Source organism: Furipterus horrens, unplaced genomic scaffold (genome assembly GCF_987537825.1).
Source record: "Furipterus horrens unplaced genomic scaffold, mFurHor1.1.pri manual_scaffold_11, whole genome shotgun sequence".
Classification (NCBI taxonomy): Eukaryota; Metazoa; Chordata; class Mammalia; order Chiroptera; family Furipteridae; genus Furipterus; species Furipterus horrens.
Genome location: NW_028327181.1, coordinates 89,139,437 through 89,162,788, shown reverse-complemented (window position 1 = coordinate 89,162,788; position 23,352 = coordinate 89,139,437). Strand labels below are relative to the sequence as shown.

Below are 23,352 nucleotides of genomic sequence, written 5' to 3'. Positions count from 1 at the left end.
GAGTTTGTATCCCAGTTTACTAACTCTTTTCCCAGTAATTTTATTGTCATTAAATCTGATATGTGATCTACTCTACTGTTAAAGCACTTCTCACCCTCAAGCAAATTCTATTTTAAACTGGAAGTTCTTTCAGCTTTAGCGCTGAATCAAATCCTGATTTGTAATGTTTGCCAGTTTCCAGGGTGTAAAGACTCGCCCCCGTGGCTGAGTTCAAGCCACAGTGTGACATCACGGAACACAAAGTCGTGAAGAGATACCCAGGAGCACACCATTATGTAATATTCTCATTGTATAGATGAAATAGATACAAAGATCTCAAGAGCATAGATAATTATAAAATGTAGTTAAATAATCAGGGAATTGTGAGATTTTATTTCTTTAACTTTCCTTTTACATATAATTTTTAATAACATCTTTGTTAAAAAATGGGCTTGCAGAATTCCTGAAAATTTAATGATCCATTTTCATGGGCCAGTGCAGGTTGGCTCACCACTGCATGAGTAGCTTCAGTGACACAGCTTCCCTCTCAACTGACCTCATATGTCACCAAGGGAATATTAAGTAAAATTGGAATTTTTGTCATTTCCGAGAAGTTTTTTTTTAAACTCTCTCTACAGTCAAATCCCTGGAAACATAGCTGTCACTTTGCTTTATTGTTAGCAGCCATTCTCCCTTTACTGTTCCCCAAACAGTCCTTGCACTTAAAAAAGGAAATTGTTCTGCTCTGAAGAAATACAGGCCTTAAGTTTTGTCCATATTTATTTTGTTTCTTATTGATCGATTGGTTTTTATCTGTTTATTGGTATTTTTATTGGGACGGTGTGGGATTGCTTCTTTCACTTAAATAGGAGGAATATAATTTTTAAAAAGCACCTGCTCTATAAGTGAATTATGTTCAGGGGAAACATGGAAACTACCCGATCGAAGCAAATGCTCATCATGGCAGCTTCAGGTTTCTCTGTAGGACAGGTAATTCGTTCCTTTTGTGTGCAAGAGATTTCGTAACACTTGCCTCATCCGAGCAGCTTCCAGACCTCACAGGCTGGCATCAGGAGCTAGTTTTCCACCTGAATTTGAGCTGACACAACTTCTTGTTTCAGATTGTCTCCTACCTGCTTGATCTTCCAGAAAAAGATGAAGAGGAAGTGGAGCGCGCACAGATCAACAGCTTTGACAGTCTCTGGGGAGAGACAGGTACCTGTCACGGACGTCGCTGTCCCTGTCGTGTGTGTGTTCTGTTTGTGTGGGGACACTCGCTGCGCCTCCCTCCCTGATGTTTTCCCAGGCAGACCACAGACCCCTCTCGGGTGGCTTTTGTACTTGAGAGCGATCCAGCCACAGTGGAAAGTCAAGCAATTTTCTTCCTTCAGTCCTCTTTCCCTTTGGCTTCTCCCTACCATTAGCACCAGAGTCTTCTTTCAAACAAAACTTGCCCCCACTCTTGTTTTCAAATATTTTTAAGAGTCTGAAAGTTTCCTTACAGTGTGCCAAACCAGAGCAGAAAATAGTTGTGGCTTTTCTTTTTTTTTAATGTGATTCTTGTAGCAGTTAGGAGTAAATATTTCTCCCATCATAATCATTCTCTTCACCTGTATTTGTGGACCAGGAGGTCACCTTTTTATCTACACCTCTGGCTGCACCAGGTGTTAACATGGCAGAGTGGTCTCTGACACAATATGAGTGAAGTTGCTCTCTGGGTGCAAATTGCAGGTGCCCCCCTGCAAAGCGCAGCCCCGTGCCGTCTCTCAGTCCATAGCCAAGCGATTTCTGCATTGCTTGGTCCCTACTTCACAAACAGAAGCCTCTTCCTTGTGCCCTTTGCAGGAAACGATTACTGTCGTTCCTCCAAGTCTAAACTGGAACATCTAGAGAAACATTAGTGACCTTCTATGTGTTTTTCTGAAACCAGGGCAGTGAAGACTGGAGTCGCCGCAGATATGTGTCCTATCTGCCAGGAGGAGGGGCCATTACTGAATTGGCCAATTTAGGGAGAGTATCTACCAAACAAGAAGGCTGTGTGTTTTGCTAAGAGTCAAAGTGTTATTAAAAATAAGAAAAGACACTTGAATTCATTTAAAATTTATAATTACCTACTGAATTGCGATGTTCCCATCCATGGCAAAAATCTCACGTAGGTTCCATGGTTTCTTTAACATCGTATAGAATGGCCCAAAGCCCAGGAATGTGCTCCCCAAACAACCCTGCCCTCTGTAACAGACGAAAGGAGCAGATGCCAGGCAGCTGCAGCTTAGGAGCCTGTGACAGATGAAGGGAAAATGTGCAGCTGGAAACAGCTGCTTCTCTGGAGTCCCATTCTGAGGGAGGCCAGGGGACAGACTGGGAGAAAGAGACAGGCCAGGACCTCAGCAATTCTGGGGTAAGGATATCGTGGCCTAGAGCTGCAAAAGGGTCCAAGCTGCTGTTGGCTTCCTGCTGCTACCAGCAAGGCCTTCCCCAGCCCTGCCATACCTCCCAACTGACTCCTGTTACCAGGCCACGCACATGTAAACCCTGGGGAGGGCAGAAGAAGTCTGACGAAGATCAGGGATAGAAATTATAAGACTGACAGTTGTACTGATGAATATCAAACACATTCCAGTGCTGTACTTAAAAGACTCACTAAACAATGTTCAAGAAGGGTGTAAACTAAGTGGAAGACTTATTTTTATAACTATGAATTGTTTATTAGGATAAAAATTTACAATCTCAGGAGTTTTAAAACATTTCATACTTTAAAGTATGCAATAAAGTTTGTTACATTGTCTTACACATGTATCATATCTCAAGATTGCAAAAAATCAAAGCTTCCTGTCAACTTGCTTATAATCAGAATTGTATTCTGTTTAACTTGATATTTATATGAAATCATTTCAGCATTATAAACATCAAATGCTATTTAAATATTGGATAGAATGAAATGCATTTGTAATATAATTTATAGATCTATAAAGAGTTATTTGACCTCAGGAAAATTGGGGGGAAATGTCTTTGCTGTATAAAAGTGTTCCAGCAATTCTCTGCTAGTATAGAATACACTATGAGTTGCTTTTCTCTCTGTAGTGATCGATTTCTAAGTATACATGTTCCTTTCTGACTTATAGCACATAATCATTTAAAATTTATAGTGACTCGTTGAATTGTGACGTTTCCTCCAAAGGCAAAATCTTATATATGTTTCCCTTGTCTCACATCTGCAGCCCTGGCCTAGATAACATAATTTTCACCTAAGAAAAATACTATGGTCACGATGTCTCTGGGAGTGTGAACCACTTACTATACTGAATCTAAGACACCACTAACTATAAGAAACTATTAATTATTATGTTATGTGCCACTACAAAAAAAACAAACAAACAAAAAAAAAACCTCTATTAAACTGACATAATTCTTTATTTAATCACATCAATTGTAAGATGCATTCCCTTGTCAGAGATGTTAAAAAGTGAAGGGGGAAAAGTGCATGTTAGAATCAATGAACTTGATCTTAGCATATAGTGAAATATTGAGATGTAATTTTTACCTATCGGAGTTTCTAAAAGCAGATCACTAGAATACCAGGGTTGCCTTTGGCCCCCTGTTGCAGCCTCTTTATCGTTCCAGACAGCATCTTCCTACCTTCAACTTTCACCATCTGGCTGACCCCTTCCCATCCCAACAGGTTTTCACAGACCTTTTATGGAACAGCACAAAAGAAAAGCAATCAAGATGGCAAGATTGTTCACCGCCCCCTCCTCTCCTTCGCCTTTTAAAAGCTTTCTAGTAACTCTGGAGGGGGCTCCTGGGCCATCCCATTGCCCAAAAGAAGCGAGTTCACAAAATAAACAAGATACCCTTAATTCATACCCTCATCATCTCTTGCCTAAATTATTGCAGCTACATCCTAACTGATCTTGTCTGTAGCCTCACCCTTTTGTGATTCATCTCCCAGGCTTCAGCCAAAGTCATCTTTTTGAGCCACAGTCTGTTCGGGCCCCTTTCCTGCTCACCCTCTTTCAATGACCACTCGTAGCATTAAGTTATATAATGTAGCATAAAAAGACTAGTCATGATCTCTAGCCTCATCTATTGCCTATCTTCTCCAGTTACTCCAATAATAATAAACATGCAATTTCCCACCTTATTGCCTTTATACATGCTCTCCCTAGGCCTAACATGCTTCCTCCTTGCCCTTGAATGCCTACAAGTCTTCTGTTTCTCTTTCAGCATCTAGCTCACATTGTCTTCTCTTCCTGGAGACCTTCTCAGACACTTCTTCCCCTGTGCCACCTTCATACAACCAACTTCCATGGACTTAGTTCTTTGGCACGTATCACACTGTATAATAATGTATTTATTAGTTATTCTTACTCAGCCATGAGTTCCTTAAGAACAGAGACTGTCTGACAAAGAGCTCAATAAATGTTTAATCACTGTTCTTTTGGATAGTAGCGATCAGCTTATGTCTCCCAGCCACTTCTCGCCCTCGGTCTTACGTGACCTGTCTGCCGTACTCATACTAGGTGGGAAATAGAAACAAAACCATTTGCATCGCTGGATTCTACTTAGCGTCGGCATCCCATCCAAGCCGACTTTGGCTGTTTCCCCAACTGTGAGCTGCATCCTGTCTGCCTCTTCAAACCCTTTAGAGTTTGAAAAAAAGGACCATTTATGTCCGATAATCTCATCAGATGCTGACAAGCTAGGGAACAAATTTTGTTACTGGTCTCTCAGGAGGAGATTTGGCTCCAGACTGCTGGGTTTGCTCTGAAAATCAGTTTGTTGTTTTACAGAACTGGCTTTACTTTAATCGTGTTTTTTTTTTCCAAAAATTTTTGATAAGACTTCTATAAAATCAAGCCAAAGCAACTCTCTGCTCTTGGATTTTGAAGAGGACAGATCCCATTTTACATAGTTGTGTTGTTCTGAGATTAAATTGGCCAGCTGTGTTAATGACCATGTCCAGCTCTCAGCTTTGAGATTCTGGCCAAATTACATCATAACCTAAGCACCAGAGAAGATACAGCAAAGAAAAAGGCCGCATGGAATAGCCCCTCCCATATAAATGTGTTATCCAGTGGGTTGAAATGGAGCAACCAGAGCAATATAACTCCAAGTTAGAGCAGACAGTGTGAGTTTAGCTTTCAAGATGGGCACTGGTTGTGCATTTCAGCTGTAGCCTATGAACTGGCATCATTGCAGAGGGGCTCGATTCTGAAATACTGTCCTTTTTTTCTCCGTGTTTTGTGAGAAGATTGTATTTGCCCCCGCTCCATACACAGTACATTAAAAGGGAAGTTTGCTGCAGCCTTGTCATCTAGTAACTACTTTTAAGGGGATCTGAACATGGGAGTTAGAAGTTTTCCGAATCATTTGTTCTATGTAATACCAACAAGGTGATTCTCTGGTTCCTCACAAGTATCTGACTCAGTCAAGTTCTTTTTTCCCCAGCTTAACTGAGGTATACCTGACATATAACATTGTGTAAGTTTATGGTAATCAATGTGATGATTTCCAGTCAAGTTCTTAAACTGCTCTTGTGTTCTGACCCAAGAACTAAATTGTTCTTTTCTTTCTGAACTATTAGAAATATAAACAAGAAAGAGGGAAGATCACTTTGATTTTGCTTTGAGGAATAAGAGATGAAACTTCTTTGTCAAGTAAATAATCAGACCCATCAATACCTGTACTCATCCATTTGGGGCTTTGAAATGACCCTCACCCAGATAGGACCAAGCTTCTTCCCTTCTGTGAAGAACAGGACAGATATAATGTTAGGACTTCTAAAATAAAACTGAAAATACACGTAAGACAGAACATAGATACATCTAGTCTGAGTGAGTTATCTTCTAAAATTGTCACATTTTCCTTCATAAGCCCTTCTTCCACTTGAGGAAAGAAAAGGTTACTTGAAGGTTTATCTTAGTGGAAATTACAGGTTATTTTGGTTTTGCATATGAATCAGTTATGGGTAAGTTTGGCCAAGGCCAAAAACAAAGATGCCATAATTTGCACTTAAAAAGATTGCAAGTGATCATTTAATTTGAATTTCAATTGCTTCCCTCTTTAGATACCAACATTTGCAAACTGAAATATTATCTGTACCTGCCAAATATTTTCTTTTTCTGACTTGCCGTTGGAGTAGGTGGCCACAACAAAGGAAGGGCCTGCTGACCATCACATCAGTTTTCCAAGTCAGTTTGGACAAAAGTTCTCTCTCCTCTTTCTTTGTAACAGTGTTTACCATTTTCCCAGCCCTCATCCATTCTTTTAAACACTCAACTTATGCATTTGTGATCCCCTTGAAAGATGACACCAAAATATATTTGTTTAAATATGGACTTAGTAGAAAGTACATCTCCAAATTCTTCTAGCTGCTATTGATCTAGTTCTCGGAGGATGAAAGAGGCACTCATAGAACCTCTGCTGTACCAAAGATCATAACCAGTGGGCAAGAGCACGGAAGGAAGGATGTTTACATTTCTTCCTGCTATGTCCCTTCTACTCATTATAGCTATTTTATCCGTGACTCCATCATTTTATATTCACAAGGAAGGAGGCTGTGTAGCCCTGGCTGGGTAGCTCATTTGGTTAGCATGTTGTACCCAATACGCTGGTCAGGGCACATACAAGAAGCAACCAGTGAATGCATGATTAAGTGGAACAACAAAATTGATCTCTCTCTCTCTCTCTCTCTCTCTCTCTCTCTCTCTCTCTCTCTCTCTCTCTCTTCCTCCTCTCCATCTCTCTTCTCTCTCTCTCTCCCCCTTCTCCCTCCCCTCTTCCTCTCTCTAAAAAAATAAAATCAATAAATAAAAATAGCCTTTGTCTCATCTTTATGACTACCGTCTTGAACAGTTCTGATCCTCATATAAAAATGGTTTCAGGTATACTAGAAACATCAGTCTCAACTAATGAAAAGGAATGGAAACTGGTCCAGGCCCTGTGGACTGCACTTTCTGACTTTGGCTTTTTGGGTTTAAGGACCCAGGAATAGGGGTGGGCCAGAGGCTGTTCCTAGGTATAATTCTTAAAAAAAGACCATACTCGGCAAAGGCTCTCTCCTCTGCACTCCAGCCACCCACAGGCCAGTAGAAGGATCGTAGCTAGGAAGAGATACCAAAAAAGAGGTAGGTCAAAGCACAGGAGACAGTTTGTACAGGAAAAAGTAAAACCAAGTAAGTCTGATCAAAGGTGATTTTTCAGTAAATTTGTTATAATTGTCTTCTGTTATACATAAGCCCATTTAAATGTAGTTGTATTCATTATTTTTCTTTAAAAGTTTTCTTCATGGCAAAAGTAGCTAAAACCATTATTCTTGGAAGTAGGGTAGCAGTTATATTAATGAAACACAGATATGCTGCCATGTTTAACACAGGGGATTGGAGACAGCAAGAGCCACCTGTTTTTCAGTCTGTGTTCTCTGCCCTCAGCCCTGACAGCCGCAGCCGGACGGGGCAAACTGGAGGTGTGTCGTCTGCTCTTGGAACAAGGGGCAGCAGTGGCCCAGCCAAACCGCCGAGGGGCAGTCCCCCTATTCAGCACTGTTCGCCAGGGCCACTGGCAGGTAAGCAGGGCAACTGCTTCTGGTCCTGTGGGCAAGGGTGAGTTCTAGGTGGGACCTTCTGATGCATAGAGGGAAAAAATATCATAGAGTTTGGGTTATAGTCATCGGGTTTAAGGCCTTGGGTTGTTTGTTATTAATATGCTCGTTGAGACTGTGTCATAAAGTTAACATTCAAAATCATCATCATTTCCAGATTGTATAGAAGGACTAGCTGCTTTTGGCCTGGTCATAGAGTTACCTCTGTCCAGAGAACATTTCACAGAATCTGCAGGTTCTCAGGAAGGTTCATATCTCAACAGATCTCTGCTAACCCTCAGGAGTTTGAGACTTGGTAAAAGAAAATGTGGTGAATATAAACTAGTTATGTGCTCTTTCCAGATGTTTGGCTCTGGGAAAATGCTAATTTATACCCTTAAGGTGGAAAAGAAAGCATATTGTTAATAATCCTTGTAAAGTATTTGAGTAGAGAAAAAGCTCTAGAAGCCAAACAGTGCTAAAGAGCTATTAGACACACTGTTGTATTCAGTTCAGTTGTTACTATTCACTGCAGGCAGCTTTGCAACTTCTAGACGTCAATAACAAGCCGGTGACACAGGCAGTGACTGGTGCTGGAGCCTCAGTCACGGGGTTGCTTAGCCTACATCTTGGCCACTGTTCTCTTAAATTATGTTTTCTGTAGTGACTGAGTCAAACATTCAGAGTTGAATTCTTCTCATTTAGCTGTCCCTAAGAGAGTCAGAGATCAAATCACACGGTACTAGGACTGTGCAGGAACTCGGGGAGGTCCTTGCCATGGAAAGTGACATGTGAAGGCCACCGCCCTGTACAGCAGTGGGAGTTCACATGGTGCAGGGGCAGCGTGCCTGCGTCCACTCAGCAGCTCTTCCGGATAATTGGTTCCTGTTTCTCTGCACTTACAGATCGTTGATCTTTTGCTCACGCATGGAGCTGATGTCAACATGGCAGACAAGCAGGGCCGGACTCCCCTGATGATGGCTGCTTCCGAAGGCCACCTAGGAACTGTGGATTTTCTGCTTGCACAAGGTCAGTCCTGGGGGCCAGAGCTTGGTGGTCAGTGCCCATAACAACACAAGGACTCACGATTTCCAGTGATGGATTCCAAAAAATGTTAAAGGGAAACAACAACCAGGTACTATTAATCCAGTTGGTTAAACAATATAAAAGTCCATCTTCTTTCCTCTTATATACAGTGGGACCCTTCTAACTCTGACTTTCTCTATTTCCTTATGGCTTGAGGGATCTTTAGTATTCTAATCAAAATAACATATGCAAAACTCTTTTAAGTCAGTAATAGACAGACTTTGAATTTTTAATGTACATTCAATAAATGTTCATTTTCCAGGGATTGCACTTTGATTTTAACTTTATCAATTATTTTGTAACCCTGAACAACTAATATTTTTCTTGTGTCCAAAGGAGGCGAGTGGAGGCTAAGACAGTTGCTGACAATGGAACCCTATTTGAGAACTGAGGATATTATTATCTATCTATTGTCATAAATTCCTTTTGACATTTACCAACATTCACATATTCCTCATGAATGGGAAATAAGTTAAAGGATACATACCACCATCAAAACATTGTGGGCTCCTTTGATTTCTATGACCTCATTTACCTGTGCAGAACAGTGGTGAGTGATGGTGGACCTCTAGAAGAAAAGCTAGAGTCACTGGTGACTCTACTATCTAGCGGATAGCATTTGCATGAAACAGGAGATGGTATGATTGTGACTGGCCTTAATGATTCCATTCCAGTTAGCCTCTCCTGTTAGTAAACTGGACCTAAAACATCTACTCATAAACATAAACACTTCAAGGAAACCAACCTCCTGAAGAATCATGCCCAGGTCAGAGCAGCTGAGGGTAGTTGAGTTAAGAAGAAGAGGTTTCTTCTAAGATTTCAAGCTACAACTCAATCAGGTACTTATCGGATCATTAGCTGTATCTTCCAAAGAAGATTTGTATCCACAGCCTCAGCTCACAAGGTGGGGTCAGAATCAGCGAACTGCTCACCCAGTGTGCAAAGTGGTTCTTGCTTCCCCAGTACAAGCTGCCAAACAAGGCTGGTTTCAGATATCTCTCCTCACTTCTGCTCAGAGGGGGGGATGTGGCTAGATTCCCAGGATAAGATGTGACAGGAGTAAATATGCCAAAACAGCCCAAGTCTCCTGGAAAAGGCAGGACCTCTCCAGCCACTGATAAACCTTTAGGTAGCTGCACAGTATCTGCCACATTCCAGCAGAAGCTCATTGGGCACAGATTCTAGCAAAGTCTTCTCCCTTAACCACTGCAGAGATTCTGGTCTTTGTACCATTCACTTTTCACACTTAAATCAGAAACTTTTTACTAAATCAACAAACTCTACAAACATTTATGTAGCCTACATTATTTGTAGAACACTGGGCTAGGAACTGGGAGTGATTTTTTAAAATTAATATACTATAATCTGTGCCTTCAAAGGGTCCATAATCTGGCAGGGAAGGGATAAACAAAGATAAACTACCCTAAAAAGTGGAGAATCCTAAGTGCTTTGATAAAGGTATTTGAGTTAGAATAGGACAGACTTTGAAATTTGAATAGGAAAAATGTTCTGCATTTAGGGAGAGGGAGTAATGTAATTGAAAGGCGAAGAAGGAGGAACAGTACTCAACAGACCTGAGGAAGTATGCACATTATCCACTGAAGTACATGGGCACTGTTGGGAAATGAATGTGCAAAGAAATTGAAAAGGGACAGATTTAAAGAATTTGGACTTAATTCTAAAGGCAACGGGGGCCTTTCAAGATTTTTTAAAAGGGAATTGATGCTAGAGTTGTGCTTTTGAAAAGAAAGCACTCAGGCAGTAGTGTGAATGGTAGATTTGATGAATGAATTATAGTGGACCAGCAGGTCCATTAGCAAGCCACTGTAGTAGAATGGGAGAGGAGTAATGAGGCCCTAATCCAGGGGCAGTAGCTGTTAGAATAGAACAGAAGGGCCAAGGGCAAAAACGATTTTGAATATACAAATTGATTGCATGTAGGAAGTAAGGAGGATGAGTTGAAGATAACTCCGAAGTTTGAAGACGGATGTTTGGGAGACCTGTGATTCCATTAACCTCAAGGTGGGGGAAAGAGAGAGGAGGAAGATTGCAAATTGAATTTTGGAAGTAAATTGAACATACAGGTTTATTTCATATGTATCTCCTTTCAGTTTCTTAAATTTCAACTTTTCTCATATTTGGAAAATCAGTTTATCTGTAATACACATCCAGGACCTTTTTATCCTGCTTTTTTCCACCACTGGTGAACTCTGTCCAAGGAATTTACAGAAGTTGTGTCTGAGAAGACCCCTTGGATTCTGTCCCATTTTCAAAGTCATTCTATGTTAGAGGCGATGTTTTCACAGCAGAATGTACCATTATGAAAAGATAACCCAGTACATAAACAGCTCTCATCAGTGTTAGAGGTGTGGTATCTTCCAGCCCTTCATCCTGGTGGGAAGCCACAGAGTCTGGTTATCTGGCCTCTAGGGTACAAAGGTGACAGGCCAGATAACTGCTGAGGAGACCCTGCGCTGGCTGTGGCAGGCCCTACGCCTGACCTGACATCTGAGTCCTGTCCTGCTGAGGAGGCAGCCTGGGAAGTGCTTTGTGTGCAGCAAGTTGATCTCTGATTTAGTTAGTGTGACATGCCAACTGTGTGAAAAGAACTATCTCAGGTGCTCTTCAAAACCAGCAAGGAAGTAGGCTTTGGGCCATCCAAGAGCTTATAGAGTAGGCTGAGGATCGAGTGTGTATTGAATTTTAGATTAATTACAAAACACTGTGTCAGGAGAGCTTGATCTTTACAGATGAAAATAGACATTTTTAAGGCAGATGCAAAATATAAAATGGGGCTAAGAGAGTAGGCATGAGGTTATTGAAGGCTGAGTAGTCTAATTAAACTTTGAATTTGCTCTGTGGCCTGGGCTCGATCTCTTTCCATCGGTCCATTTCTCCCACGTTCTGTCATCAATGATAAACATGTACAGAACTCCTATTTTATGAGAATCTCGCAAGGAGTTTATACCATTATAAATGACAGACTTTCACTGAGTTCAGAAACCAGTCATGGAGAATTTATTACACGCAAGTAGGATACGTTAGAAAGGTGACCTTGTAGGCAGATTCAAGAGGAGGTGCCAGTGAATGGTGAGAAGCTGCTTGGAGACAGGATTTGAGATGGTTCCTAGGAAATGGGTAGAAGCGAGGCAAGTCGTAGGGAAAGCAAAGGGATTCCACACGGGGGAGGAACAGAACGGAGAGTGAGGGCTCGGGAATGTGCGTGGGAGATGCTGGAGGCAGTGGGCTCATCCGTTTCACCGAGGTAGAGCATCCTCCCCAGGGAGGGATGACGCTCAAGGACAGAGTGTGGTTGGAATGCCCAGTAACCCAGCTGGACTCTCTTTTGCTGAGAGCTTGGAGAATCAATTTTTTTTAACCGTTTTTATTGGAAGGTCACTCACATACCAGAAACAAAAGCTGTGCTTCAGCAGAATGTACACCTTTAGCGCCAGTTTCCCCTTCGCTGTGAATTTTCATGTCTCCTCAGCCCTGCATTGTACTTGCCCTTGTAGGTGCCTCCATTGCTCTGATGGACAAAGAAGGACTGACAGCCCTCAGCTGGGCTTGTTTGAAGGGGCATCTCTCTGTAGTACGTTCTCTGGTGGATAATGGGGCTGCCACAGACCATGCTGACAAGAATGGCCGCACCCCACTGGATCTGGCGGCTTTCTATGGTGATGCTGAGGTGGTGAGTGCCTTTAAACAAACCTCGGGGGAGCAGGGAGAGGGAAGGGTCTCCCTCCGTAATGTTTTCTGGGGTTGAGGGTTGTGTATGATAATTCCTGATGTAAAGCTCTTGGACCTATACTTGAGAGGGGACAGGAATACTCCAAACCCCAACAAGACCACATAGGTATGACCTGGAGCACCACGCTGACCAGCCTGGTGCAGACCCGCAGTTGAACGAAGGGCGGGCGGCAGCCGGAGCCCTCAGTGGGTCGGTGCTGAGCACTGCACTTGTGTTAACTGCTCTGCTTGATCCACACGCCAGGTCCAGTTCCTGGTGGATCACGGGGCCATGATCGAGCACGTGGACTACAGCGGAATGCGCCCGCTGGACCGGGCCGTGGGGTGCCGGAACACTTCTGTCGTCGTCACTCTTCTGAAGAAAGGAGCCAAGATAGGTAGGAGAAAGGAAGAAGGCACTGCCATCTGTGCCCAGGGGCCAGACTGGCCTGGTGGTCTGGCCGCCCTGGGTGTTTGGTGTGAGTGTATGTAGTTCCCCCTCTGCCCTGGCCCCTTATGTCCAAGTGAACAGGAAGGCTCTTGCCCCAGAGAAAGCCATCTGAGCCAGGGTCTACACGACCCCGTGTCTGCACCCCCAGGGTCATATGCCGTGCCCCTCGCAGCCTGAGCCAGGAGGCTCCCGTGACCTTAAGCACATCGTCGTGCTGACCCTCCGACCCAGCCCCAGCCTGTGAGCACCCCGGACCCCTGCACGGCCGTGAGCCTCTGCCTCCCCTGCTCTGTGTGCGCTGCAGACTCTCCAGGCCCCGCTGCTGCCGCCCCGTTCGCTGCCCTCCCACACACCTGTAGACAAGGGTTGGCTTATGTGCTGGCTTTTTTGCTGCCTGCCTCTCACTGCTGCTTTTTCCTTCTTTTTTTTTTTTCACCTTCATCCATTTTTTTTTTTTCCTCTCCTACAACTTTTTGTTTTCTCCTTTCTTTGAAGGTTGTCAGACGTTACCGAGTCGCCCACGAGGTATATTTCACCGCTGTCAGCATCAGGCGTGGTCTGATGGCTTGGTCAGCTTTGCCTTCTCCTCTTTGATTTAGCCTGCATGAGTTCCCCACACCTCTAATCTTTTAATTTACTTCACCTTAAAAGAAGATTTTTTTTAATGACTGTTGTAGAGAATAACTTGAACTTTTCATAACTAACCCTGAAAAGCTTACGTGGTAAATAATTCAGGCACCTGTAAACTAATCAGTTTAACCTTTCCTTTCTCTCTGGGGGCTTGTTTCACGTCTGTGTGACATCAGGACTGTGCTCCTGGGGTCACAGTAAATCCGAGGAGTCCTGTTCAATACGCACGAATGAAGGGAGCCCGGAGAACTTAAACGGCATCCCTCTGCAAAGTACATATTTAAATGTTAACAGACTAAACACCTGTGGGCTTTGAGTCCAGATTCTAAAATAAATTACTCTTTTTGGATATTTAAAATCTTATGGTGACATTTAATGTAAACCCTTTCTCCCAATTTTCTTATTTAAAATAACTCCATACTAAGCCGTTGCCTGCCCACATAGTAACACAATATGCAGGCTTTGCTGCCCTCCTGTGGCACAGACTCATACAGTTCAGATATTCTTATTTTAAGGTGAATACAAATCCAGTGCAGCTTCTAGGCAGCGGGAGTCGCTAAGAGACTCCCAGGTCCAAAAGATGAGGAAATTGTTGTGGGGCAAGTTGTTCTCTCAGCAGAAATCTCCCCAGGATGTTTTTTTCACCTAGCTTCCTACCACCCTTACATTGTATGAGTTTTTTACCCATCATGCATCCTGTACACTACAGGTCCAGCCACATGGGCGATGGCCACCTCCAAACCAGACATCATGATCATCCTGTTGAGCAAGCTGATGGAAGAGGGGGACATGTTTTACAAGGTGAGGGGAGGGAGGAACAAAGCTTCCTCAGAACAGCCGCTGTTCTCTACACACGGAACCTTCCAAAGTCTTAGCAGTTCTCATCTTTGATTCTAGAGACACAGGGAGAAATGCTGTCCCTCGGCGAGGGGCTCATAGACTGAGGATCCTGGGATTTTATCTTCCCAACAAGAGAGCAAGAATAGCCTACATGTGCCTATAGCTGATCAACCTACAGACCTAGTTTTAACCCCTAATAAGCAATTACATAGATTCTACATGGAATCTGATAAGGGGGACAAGTAAAAGTAAAATTATGTAGCACACATATTTCCAATCTGCGGAAGAGTCATTGATCTTATCTTTCATGCATAACATATACATAGATTTTAAAGTCTATGGTAATAATAGCTTATCAGTATCTCTGAGTTAGATGAGGCAACCAAGACAAATAGCAATGATAAGGTTTGCTTGAAGTCACTCACTGGATGACAGCGAGACAACTAAAAAGTGGAGACTGAAGGCCTCCGTGCTCTGACGCAGACTCTCGCGGCCTTAGGGACATTCCATGTCAGAATGACCTCATTGTGTTAAGAGTAGCTGAATCTTCTCCCAACAGTAAATACAAATCCACCCCAGCCTTTGGCAGAGAGCATCAGCTGAGATACCTCTAGGCCCAAAGATAAGGAAATGATTGTGAAGCTCATGATTCTGCCTCTAAAGGAGCAGACAGAGTTCCTGGGAGCAGGGTTGTATTTCCCAAGGACTCTTTGAGAGAGAGAGCCATGATAGTCTAGGGCTCTTAGGCTTCTAGGAAACTTGAATCCTGACCCAAACATGATTTTGCATGGTTTCAAGGAAGGGCCTCTTTCACTGTCATATTTAGGGACTTCAGAATAGCAGTTACTCTCAAGAATCTAAACCCTGGGTCTAACATAGCTTCTGATGTTCTGAGAAAAGGAGTCTTCCGTCCTAATGCGAATGGGCGGAGCTACTGCTGTTCCTGCCCAGAATTCTACCTTGGAAGACTCCACATCCCTCCTTAATAAGGGGTGCTGATGAGAAAACAAGAGATTGGGATCCCTGTAAAGTTGCAGCTGTACGGAAGAAACAGAGATAAGGATCAGCCAAAGGAATGGGAGTGCCCCCTACATCGTTCTGGGCTCAGCTTAGAGAGTTTCCAGATACATATTGTAAGGAAAGGTCACCACTCCTGTGACCAGGTCCCTAAGCTGGTCAGAGCTTTACTTCATCTTGGAAAATCCCCGCTGCATAGGCAGACAGAGTCACAAACTCCAAACTTCGCTCCCCTACTATGACTCTACCCACGCCCTTCCCCAGAGTGGGGAAAGGTGCTTTATGTTATTTTATGCCATGAGACTGGAGAACCAGCAGCTGAACTGTTTTAGATCCTACGTCCTTTGTGAGGACGAGGACGACCCCTCCGAGAGGCATGGCGAGGGGCAGCGTAGAGCAGGAGAAGCGTTTCCCAGACCAGCCAAACACAGGACGTAGTGAGAACTGCGGTGCGCGTGGGACTAGGAGACGACACGTGTTGCAGGGGGTTTTGGGTCAAGAAAAAGCTCCTTTGAAAGGAGTGGATTCAGTCCCTTGGGAATCCAGTTGGGAAGGCGGGTCCCAGGCCTTCCACCCGCCAAGGCTCCGTTTCTCTGGCTCGTGTCTCGGGCAGCCCCTTCCCCCGTGCCTTCCCTGCCTTCTGTCTCGCCTGCGGCCCCGTACCTGCTCTCTCGGTGGTGTTTGGGAGGGCTCACCTTAGCAGGAACTGGAGAGAGAGGAGGAAGGGAGTGGAACCAGACTTAGCCGCTCAGCAGACCAACTGTGTGCTTTGCCGTCTTACCCTCCCACTAGAAAGGTAAAGTGAAGGAGGCCGCCCAGCGCTACCAGTACGCTCTGAAGAAATTCCCTCGGGAAGGCTTTGGTGAGGACTTGAAAACCTTCCGGGAACTGAAGGTGTCTCTTCTCCTCAACCTCTCTCGGTGTCGCAGGAAAATGAACGTAAGTCTCTCTCGTCCCAGCTCTTTTCTGCAGTCCTGGAAGCTGACAGTCCATGTCACTCACTAGCTTTTACCAGGCCCTGAAATCCTTCTCTGGCCCAGTTGGAACTTGGTTGTCCTTCACAGAGCACTGACATTTACAATTTGAAAGAAATTAAGTATAATCCCTATCTCAAACTGTAAAAAAAGTTAATGCTGTGGGCACTTTATAGCTTTTTGAATTTTCATAATTCCCACTGAAAGTGATTGGAATACTGTCATCATGTTCCCCACCCCTAAGTCAACTTCCTGGTCTTTGGGAAAATGCGAGAGCAGTTGTCACCACAATTTCAGCTGCGATTAGATATGAATTTTAGTCATTCCTTTCCTTTCTAGAAGGCCCTTGAGTCATTTATGGATGGGCTGGGAAGAGGGCTCAGGACCATGAACTTCAAAGTTTAATCTCTAAGGCTAATCTTTACCTGTTCACGTCTTTCCTCATCTTTTTATCCTAGTCTGTCATGTCCCTTCTTTTTACAGAAAGAATTTTAGAACTCTTCCTGGCCCTTTACTATCTCCCAAGTAGCCCTTGGTCGTTTCTGCCTGCCTTGCAGATACAGTCTCTGGTGCCCTCAGCAGCCCTGACATGCACACACTTCAGGGCCAAGATCCCTCTCCCAGATACTGGGAATAGCTAAGATCATGTCAGGAATCTCATCCACCGCCTGAGGTCTCAGTCCATCAGGAGATAGACATAATCCAAGCCAGACAGGAGTGTTGATCAGTAAAAAGCTCGCCTGCACAGCAGTGAGATTTCAGCCTCAGCGGCAATGGATCTGCTGTCAATACCAGGAAGATGATCTATGTATGTGATCTTCACATCATCCGTCTAAAACCTGACAATGACAAGAGCCCCAACACAGACTTGGGTGTCTCAGAGGACATTGGGCTCTAAGAGGCAGAGTGTCCCTGGGTGCCAAGGACAGTGGGGCTGCATTAGAGGTGCCTGTGGGGGTTTGGGGGGGCGGTGCCTTAGGGGAAGGCAGTGAGGTTGTATATGAAACAAAAGAACCTTCACCAGGGTCTCCTGTGACATCAGCCAGTGAGAGGGAGATGATGCAGGAGCTGCTGCCAGCCTGCTGGCTGCTTATTTGCCTAACAAATAGTATTATTCTTAAAAATAACCTTCCCGGACATGATGGTTGTCTCAAAAGAAAAAATTAAAGGGTAAGGCTGGAAACAGTGTTGGGATAGAAAACAACCTTGATAAGATAGAATGCTTTTTCTCCAGCTCCACATCTGTTCAGAAACAGCAATCACCTCCCATGACCAATACTCTGCTCAGCACCTGAAATCTGTCTTCCTGAATAGGAAATTGCCCATTAATTTTTTTTCTTAAATGTTACGTATGCCCCAGGGCCTTTGTTTCGCCTCAGGCCTTGTTTTCTGCATTGGGAATCACAAGTGGTTCCGCGCTGTGGCTTCGACATTAGAAGAGAAGGGAAAACTTCTCTTTCATGTGAAGGTGAAGTCTACAGCTTTGTGCCTCCAGGGAGCCTCCATGATCAAGAGATGTGGTGACAGCACAGGCCCCAGTCACAGATGGGTCCTCTTTTGCTTTGTTACTTACACTGTTTCCTAAGTAAGGAACCAGTTAAGAGAAGGAACAGACCAGAGAAGCCCTCTGAAGTGGAAAGGAAACTACCATTTACTGAGCATCTACTATGTGCCAAGACCTGTATACAGGGCATTCAAATGCTGTGTTGCTCTTAATCCCACCTGTGAAGTAGGTATGGATGAGAAAACATACGACATATTCTGAGGCGTCACAAAGCAAACCAGAGAACTGAACCCATGTTTCCTGTCCCTGCTCCATCTAGCCTACATTATCAGTGCAGACCCTGTCCTCTTGGAGTTCACTCATCCCTCAGGAAACCAAGGACTAGTGGGTGCAGCAGGAAGGCAGAGGTAGGATGAGGTTCTAAGTGAGGTGCAGATGTGTGTGCTTGCTTCAAACACACGTGTGTAACAGGAGTTCAGGTTTCCCTCCTGACTGCTGTGGCTCAGTGGGTTGGGCGTCATTCCACAAACCAAAAGGTTGCAGGCTCAGTCCCCAGTTGGGGCGCGTGCAAGAAGCAACCAATCAGTGTTTCTCTCTCACATCCATGTTTCTCCCCCTCTCTTTCTCCCTCCCTTCCCCTCTCTCTAAAAATAAATAAAATCTTTTTTTTAGAAAAGAGTTCAGGTTTCCAACTTCAGATGCTTCATTGGATTTACATTTGGCTTCTGGGCTAGAAAGAACTTTGTTAGAAAGGCATTTTTATACTTATGGGCAGATAAAACCCCATGAGCGGTTGAAGGGCCACACACGGCAAAGGCAGAAGGAACTTCAGGCTGTGGGCCGTGTGGCTAGAGCCATGCCAGGCATGTCAGGAATCCCAGGTGTTCCACCCATAAGTGTCAAAAAAAATGTACATATGATCTGTGTTATTCCCAAGTTGTCTATTTTTCATATTTCTTCCATGACTCATTTGCACACCTATTGTAATGACAGGATTTTGGAATGGCGGAGGAATTTGCTACTAAGGCCCTGGAGCTGAAACCGAAATCTTATGAAGCTTACTATGCAAGAGCAAGGGCAAAACGCAGCAGCAGGTGAGGAGAGAGAGAGAGAGGGTAAAAAGCAAGAGGTCTCTTTTCTGAAAATCTGGCCGAGGCAATGTAGGCCATCCTGGGGTGTATGCACCCAAGTGTGTCTATCCCTGAGGCATCTCAGGGCCCAGCTTTGGTTTGGCTCCCATAGCACATGCTCAGGCTAAGACTGGCAAATCTTCGGGGCTATGGAAATCCAGAGCATTTTGCTTTGGATGAAAAACGCCTTTTCACTGTTGGAGAATGGCGCCTTCTTCTGAGAAGCCTCTGCCATATCTCAAGCAATTTTTAACCCCCAAAGCAGATAGCTTAAGGAGACACTCGAGACTTAAGAAGAGGTCACTTAAGCAAACATCCTCTCAACCCTTTTAGAGGGAAATAGAAGGGGTCGCTTACATCATAGGCTCCTCTTTGTTCTCCCGTAGGCACTTTGGGAACCCTGGATTGTTTAGTCTTCCTTCTGGGGCTCCCCTCACGCCTGGTGGCATCAAACCTCCTTTCCTAACAAACCCCTGCTGCCACCACACCACACACGCACAGGGGCAGGGGGCCTTGATGCCACGCCCACGAGAAACCCCTTCCCTCGTGCCTGTCTGCTGTGGCTTGGCCAGTGGGCAGGAGAGGCCCCAGAAAGACCTAGAACCTGCCATCAGTGACCTTTGGGTAACTTGTCACTGTCCTTGATGCCTCCTGCCCAGCATCCCGCCCTTCTCCCAAACTGCCTGGGAGAGAACTGCTTCAGGTTCATGGATATAACCAGGGCAGTGATATGGTCCTGAAAATGAAGCCCAGGGTAAGTCCAGTGATGACAGTGGCAGCAACATGAGTCTTCACTAGCTGGGGTAGCAGAGTTCTTCAGAAGTCTCTTTCCCACAGGATGGTTCCTCCCCCATAAGGCCAGTTGTTCCTTTCTGGGGCGTATCAATAGAGAGGATGGGAATATCTCTTGACAGTCATGCCCTCGTTAGTAAATTAGCATCGGTGCTGCCTAGTCACCACGCCTAACCCTTCCGGGCTTTGATGGAGCACAAGGAGGAGGAGCAGTGCTGTGGGACGAGGGGTAGAAAGGGCAGAGGATGGAACAGGCCTGAAACTTGGAGCCAAAATATCAAGAATATAAAGAAAAAATTCTGCTGGATCAGCAAGATGTTTAAGCATTGTAGTTACTGTTTTGTTCCTAAGCTAATTGACAGTGACCCTGTAAATGACAACCCCACCCAGCCCTCACACTGCCTGGTGTGCATTTGGGCACCGAGAGAGTCTTCCTGAAGGGCCTGGCTGGACCGACAAAATGGGGACATTTCTCCATGAATCCCAGAGAGGCCAGGGAAGATGGAGGCAGAACGGGTTAGGGAATCATTCTGGACTCTTCTGGAATGACAGCCTACCTGTTTCTTTCCTTACAAATGAAATGAAACCAGACCCCCCGACACCCGCAGGTGCTACCACAGTTCTCTGAAATAGTGACCATGTTCTCGGCTCTGGGTGACTCCTGTTGATTCAGAATAACTCCAGTTCCTGTGTTTACGTTTTGTCAAGCAGACAGTTTGCAGCGGCCTTAGAGGACCTGAGCGAGGCCATCAAGCTGTGCCCAAACAACCGTGAGATCCAGAGGCTTCTGATGAGAGTGGAGGAGGAGTGCAGACAGACGCAGCAGCAGCCGCCGCCGCCACCGCCACCCCAGCAGCAGCTCCCAGAGGAAACGGAACCTGAACCACAGCCTGAAGACATATATTCTGTGCAAGACATATTCGAAGAGGAGTACCTGGAACAGGATGTTGAGAATGTTTCCATCGGCCTCCAGACAGAGGCCCGGCCCAGCCAGGGGCTCCCGATCATCCAGAGCCCACCGTCCTCTCCCGCCCATCGGGACTCCGCCTACATCTCTGGCTCGCCGCTTGGCTCCCACCCGGTGTTTGACTTCCGGTCCGGCAGTTCTGTAGGTTCTCCCACTAGACAGGGCTATCAGTCCACCTCGCCTGCTCTCTCTCCCACTCACCAGAACTCTCATTACAGGCCTAGTCCGCCGCATACTTCCCCAGCTCATCAGGGCGGATCATACCGCTTTAGCCCCCCTCCTGTGGGAGGACAGAGCAAAGAATACCCAAGCCCCCCACCTTCCCCTCTCCGTAGGGGCCCTCAGTATCGGGCCAGCCCTCCAGCTGAAAGCATGAGTGTCTATAGATCCCAGTCTGGCTCACCCGTGCGCTACCAGCAAGAGACAAATGTTAGTCAGCTTCCTGGCAGACCCAAATCTCCATTATCCAAAATGGCCCAGCGGCCCTACCAGATGCCTCAGCTCCCTGTGGCAGTTCCCCAGCAAGGGCTCAGGCTACAGCCTGCTAAGGCCCAGATTGTGAGAAGCAACCAGCCCAGCTCTGCGGTTCATTCAAGCACTGTCATCTCCACAGGGGCCTATGGCCAAGTAGCCCATTCAATGGCTAGTAAATACCAGTCTTCACAAGGAGACATAGGAGTGAGTCAGAGCCGGCTGGTTTATCAAGGATCAATTGGGGGGATTGTAGGGGATGGAAGACCTGTGCAGCATGTCCAGGCCAGTCTGAGTGCAGGCGCCATCTGTCAGCATGGAGGGTTGGCCAAAGAAGACCTTCCACAGCGACCTTCCTCAGCATATCGAGGTGGCATGAGATACAGCCAGACACCACAGATTGGACGTAGCCAGTCCGCATCCTATTACCCAGTCTGTCACTCAAAACTTGACCTGGAGCGTTCCTCCAGCCAACTAGGTTCCCCTGATGTGTCACATCTAATCAGAAGACCTATTGGTGTCAACCCTAATGAAATCAAACCTCACCCACCAACTCCCAGGCCCCTGCTGCACTCCCAAAGCGTAGGCCTTCGCTTCTCTCCATCCAGCAATAGTATCTCATCCACCTCCAACCTAGCTCCTACCTTCCGGCCGTCCTCCTCAATTCAACAAATGGAGATCCCACTAAAACCGGCATATGATAGGTCATGTGATGAGCTGTCGCCAGTGTCTCCCACTCAGGGAGGTTACCCCAGTGAGCCTACCCGATCCAGGACCACACCATTCATGGGGATCATAGATAAAACAGCCCGGACTCAACAGTACCCCCACCTTCACCAGCAGAATCGGACCTGGGCAGTGTCATCAGTGGATACCGTTCTCAGCCCCACGTCTCCGGGCAACTTGCCTCAGCCTGAGTCCTTCAGCCCACCATCATCCATCAGCAACATTGCCTTTTATAACAAAACCAACAATGCACAGAATGGCCATTTGCTGGAGGACGATTATTACAGCCCCCATGGGATGCTGGCTAACGGGTCCCGTGGAGACCTCTTAGAGAGAGTCGGCCAGGCCGCCTCGTACCCCGACGTGAAGGTGGCCCGGACGCTCCCCGTGGCTCAGGCGTACCAGGACAGCCTGTACAGGCAGTTGTCCCGGGACTCTCGACAAGGGCAGACATCCCCCATCAAACCAAAGAGACCATTTGTGGAGTCTAATGTTTAAAAGACGTTTGTTGGAGTGAGACCCATGTGTTTTCACTGCATATTTTCAGGCTTGGTTTCCACCTTTGAGGTAGTTCTCCAGCTTAATTTCTCATGTAGTTTCTGTGTGGTGTTCAGAGGCAGCAGCCCACATGCTGAAATCCTTTGCATGCAGCCAACTGGGAAGCTGGCCGCCGGTGAGCCAGGACTTCAGTTTCCCTTGTCTGTGCCCCAGCCACACACTCTCTCCCTCTCTTCCAATGCCAACGAGGAGATCGTTGTGCTCAGTGCTGTAACCCAGGGAGATCAGACACACTGGTCAGCTTTTTCCGGGAGACAATCGCTTCACTGATGTTCTTGTTGTGTAAATGTCTTTCTCCTCTTTTACAAAAGTAGGATGTCCTTGTTCGTTTTCTTCTAGGAACTTTAGAAAGAGTATGATGCCCCTTTGCCTTTGCATTCGTACCCAGTGTTATCCAGACAGCCAGCCCCGGTGCGTTCCCGTGCCCCGGTCTCCGCGCTGGGCTGCCAGCTCCCTGCCGTCACTAGGTCTCGAATGTTCATTTAGGTCATTGCTGGTCTTCCTGTGGGGTAAAGGGTCAAGGAGAACGAGAAGAAATACGTCTCTCATATTGGAAGGAAAAAAGCAATATAATTATTTGAAATGCCACCACATTGATTTTCTAAGAGGCATTTTAGGAACATTGCAAAAAACAACCAGCCCTTTAAATATTTCGGTCAGCCATGGAAATTGGATGAGAATCATGGGTATTTTTTAACGGTTCAGTGAAAATTATTCCTTAGATTTTTAGCCAAGAATTAACCACTAAAAATTACTGATTTTTCCATGGGTGAGGGAGGGCATAAGTAAATATATAGAAAGAGAAAGAAAAGGAAAGACTGTTCTGGATTCTCATTGAATGGTTGTACAAAATCTGTGGGGAAATCTCCCTTTTAGATCCTGATATATTGCTGAGCATCATAGTCCACAAAAAGTAAAC

The 23,352-nt window shown here is 45.5% G+C and overlaps 1 protein-coding gene across 2 annotated transcripts in view; it reads left to right on the top strand.

Moving 5' to 3' along the window:
• Window positions 1–22,743, top strand: part of TANC2 (tetratricopeptide repeat, ankyrin repeat and coiled-coil containing 2) — a 275,799-nt gene extending 253,056 nt beyond the window's left edge. The window contains exons 19-28 of one of the 2 annotated variants that reach the window (XM_090292222.1): window positions 1,101–1,194; window positions 7,410–7,543; window positions 8,464–8,587; window positions 12,160–12,335; window positions 12,639–12,771; window positions 13,320–13,349; window positions 14,164–14,255; window positions 16,104–16,250; window positions 18,783–18,883; window positions 20,423–22,743. In XM_090292222.1, the coding sequence (XP_090148348.1) occupies window positions 1,101–1,194; window positions 7,410–7,543; window positions 8,464–8,587; window positions 12,160–12,335; window positions 12,639–12,771; window positions 13,320–13,349; window positions 14,164–14,255; window positions 16,104–16,250; window positions 18,783–18,883; window positions 20,423–22,373 (2,982 nt within the window). In that variant the 3' untranslated portion in view covers window positions 22,374–22,743. The remainder of the gene's footprint in view (window positions 1–1,100; window positions 1,195–7,409; window positions 7,544–8,463; window positions 8,588–12,159; window positions 12,336–12,638; window positions 12,772–13,319; window positions 13,350–14,163; window positions 14,256–16,103; window positions 16,251–18,782; window positions 18,884–20,422) is intronic. The other variant, XM_090292221.1, reaches the window with a different exon arrangement.
• Window positions 22,744–23,352: the final 609 nt, after the last annotated feature.